This window comes from Triticum aestivum, chromosome 3A (assembly GCF_018294505.1).
Source record: "Triticum aestivum cultivar Chinese Spring chromosome 3A, IWGSC CS RefSeq v2.1, whole genome shotgun sequence".
Classification (NCBI taxonomy): Eukaryota; Viridiplantae; Streptophyta; class Magnoliopsida; order Poales; family Poaceae; genus Triticum; species Triticum aestivum.
Window position 1 is genome coordinate 643,462,584 of NC_057800.1, and position 2,118 is coordinate 643,464,701.

The 2,118-nt window shown below is 50.6% G+C and overlaps 1 protein-coding gene across 1 annotated transcript; it reads right to left on the reverse strand.

The window, feature by feature from the left end:
• Positions 1-555: 555 nt before the first annotated feature.
• Positions 556-1,447, reverse strand: LOC123058898 (protein SENESCENCE-ASSOCIATED GENE 21, mitochondrial). Its single transcript, XM_044481570.1, has 2 exons — positions 1,224-1,447; positions 556-1,103 (listed from the first exon to the last, which is right to left on the reverse strand). Exons 1-2 carry the CDS (start codon positions 1,265-1,267, stop codon positions 872-874), a joined length of 276 nt encoding a protein of 91 aa, XP_044337505.1. The 5' UTR covers positions 1,268-1,447; the 3' UTR covers positions 556-871.
• Positions 1,448-2,118: the final 671 nt, after the last annotated feature.

Here is a 2,118-nt window from a genome sequence, read left to right on the forward strand (position 1 = left end):
ACGACGCGGGATAGACAGGAAGGGATTCTCATCTCTCGTCCTTTGTGTAGTAGGTTTTGTCTTGTGGTGACGTTGTTCCATCGGTGTCATCTCGAATATGGCGCAGGCTCCAAAAACTATGGCGAGCGCCGAGTGCAGAATGAGATTATGCTAGACCTGTTTTTTCGGACAAAATTACCATATGAGCGACGATGGGGTCGTTAATAGCCGCTCTGCTAGAGTTGATCTAAATATCTCTTTTGCATGGCACTTATTTGAATCTGGCCTTTTTGAAATGGATTCTATACATGTTATTAAAGATTTTGTGGGAGAAGCTTGTGCTTGTATCTGTGAGCGGTAAAAATAAACTGTCATCAGCCCTTCGTGTGATTGATTTCCTTGAAGAAAATGCAAATCATGACTTTGTGGGATGCTTTTGAGTTCACTTGTCGAGCTCCATATCAGACTTAATAGTGAGAACAATATGGACGTTTTGCTGGACCTCGTTGATACGAGTAGATATGATACTTGCTGAAACACGCTAGCTAGAAACGGTGTTGATGAACAAACTCCACGTCGTTTAATCACTGTACTCATTATTTAATCAATCAGTACAAAATTATATTCTTGTATCAAGCAAACAGCCGAACATCGGGAAGAGAAGCAGGAAGGCGAATTCTCCTGGACACGCCGCGGTAGGAGAAAGTGGACTATAGCGATCAATGAGAGCACGTATCTTAAGGCCAAGCCATGCTCCCCTCAAAAAAAAAAGAGAGGCAAAGCCATGCTCGATCAGAGCTGTGGAAACGCCTCACAATCTTCAGTTTTACGATTATGCTTAAGGGAGGAAATGTTCTTGGTGGGCGGCCGTCAATTAGTTCGCTTGCTTTGCTTAGCAGCACAGCTTGGCGCGCAAGTCAGCCGCGGCCACCTCCTTGCCGCCGCCCGACGGCCGATAGTAACCAGTCACCGGGTCCGGCACCCACGCGGCCTTCTCAGCGCCAGTGCCCACGTCCTTCTTGGCCGCCATTGCGCTCTTCGCCGCGACAGCGGTCTTCTCCTCGGTGGCGGCGGCGCTCCTCCCAGCTCCTTTCACCATGGTCACGGCCGCAGAGTAGCCCCTCCTGCACGGGCAACATCAACAAAGAACCATCAGTACAGATACAGAGCTACACATGCCATGAAACAACACCAGACATAGCATGAATCTAACTGCATCTCGTATCACGGCAAAGATTGCAGACCTTTGTGCTAGGAGGCTGACACAGCGCGAGGCAACTCTCTCCATGGGATCAGGAATTCAGGATATCTTCCTCTTCTATTTTCTCTCGCCGTGCTCTCTTGTCTCCTTGTAAAATGCCTCTAAATTATGTGCGATGTGAGGAGGAAGCGTGCGGGGAGGGCCTTGTTATATATAGACCAGCAAGGGAGGAGCTCGAACTCTGAGAGCCACGGAAGGAGTTCGAGACGAAGGCTCATGGAAGACGGCCATACGCTTACCGAATCAATTCAAAGTTCGTTCGCCACGTGTAGATCGGAGGGCCGGAGCTGGCCGACGAGCGGGGCCCGAGCGGCGGGGATCCTGGACCGGTATCTGGAATCCGTGGCGGGCAAGTTGGCCTGTAGGTGGAGGAGCCACCTTGGCCATGTGTTGTAGGCCAAAATTCGCTGGCCAACCAACCGGGGGAAAAAGCCACGACAGCTTTCGCGCCTCCTCTCGCCGGGAATGGAATTTCGGTAGATTTTTGTATTGTCGTGGCCACGGTTCAAAGGTTCGTTCGTTCGTTCGGCGCGCCAGCACGGATCGCACGCCGAACCGGCAGGTCCATTCAATAACGTTGCCTCCAAAGGTTCGGCGTCACGCTCGAACAGATGCTACAACCTAACTACCTAAGGTGTGTGTCACGAAAAAGGCATCGTGGTAGTGTGTGCTTTTGTTCGGTGCGCCCTCATGCGAATATGCGGCGCCGAATTAACGGTTTGTTTGTGCGAGATCCGAAATGTTTGGCCGCTGCACGGCCCGGGAATTCCTGGACTTGTTCTTTTAGGCGCTCACGTACCGATCTTTCCTTGTTATTACTTACAGCAACTTCAACGGATCCATCCAAACGGATGACGTTTTTATTCGTTTTTGTCTGT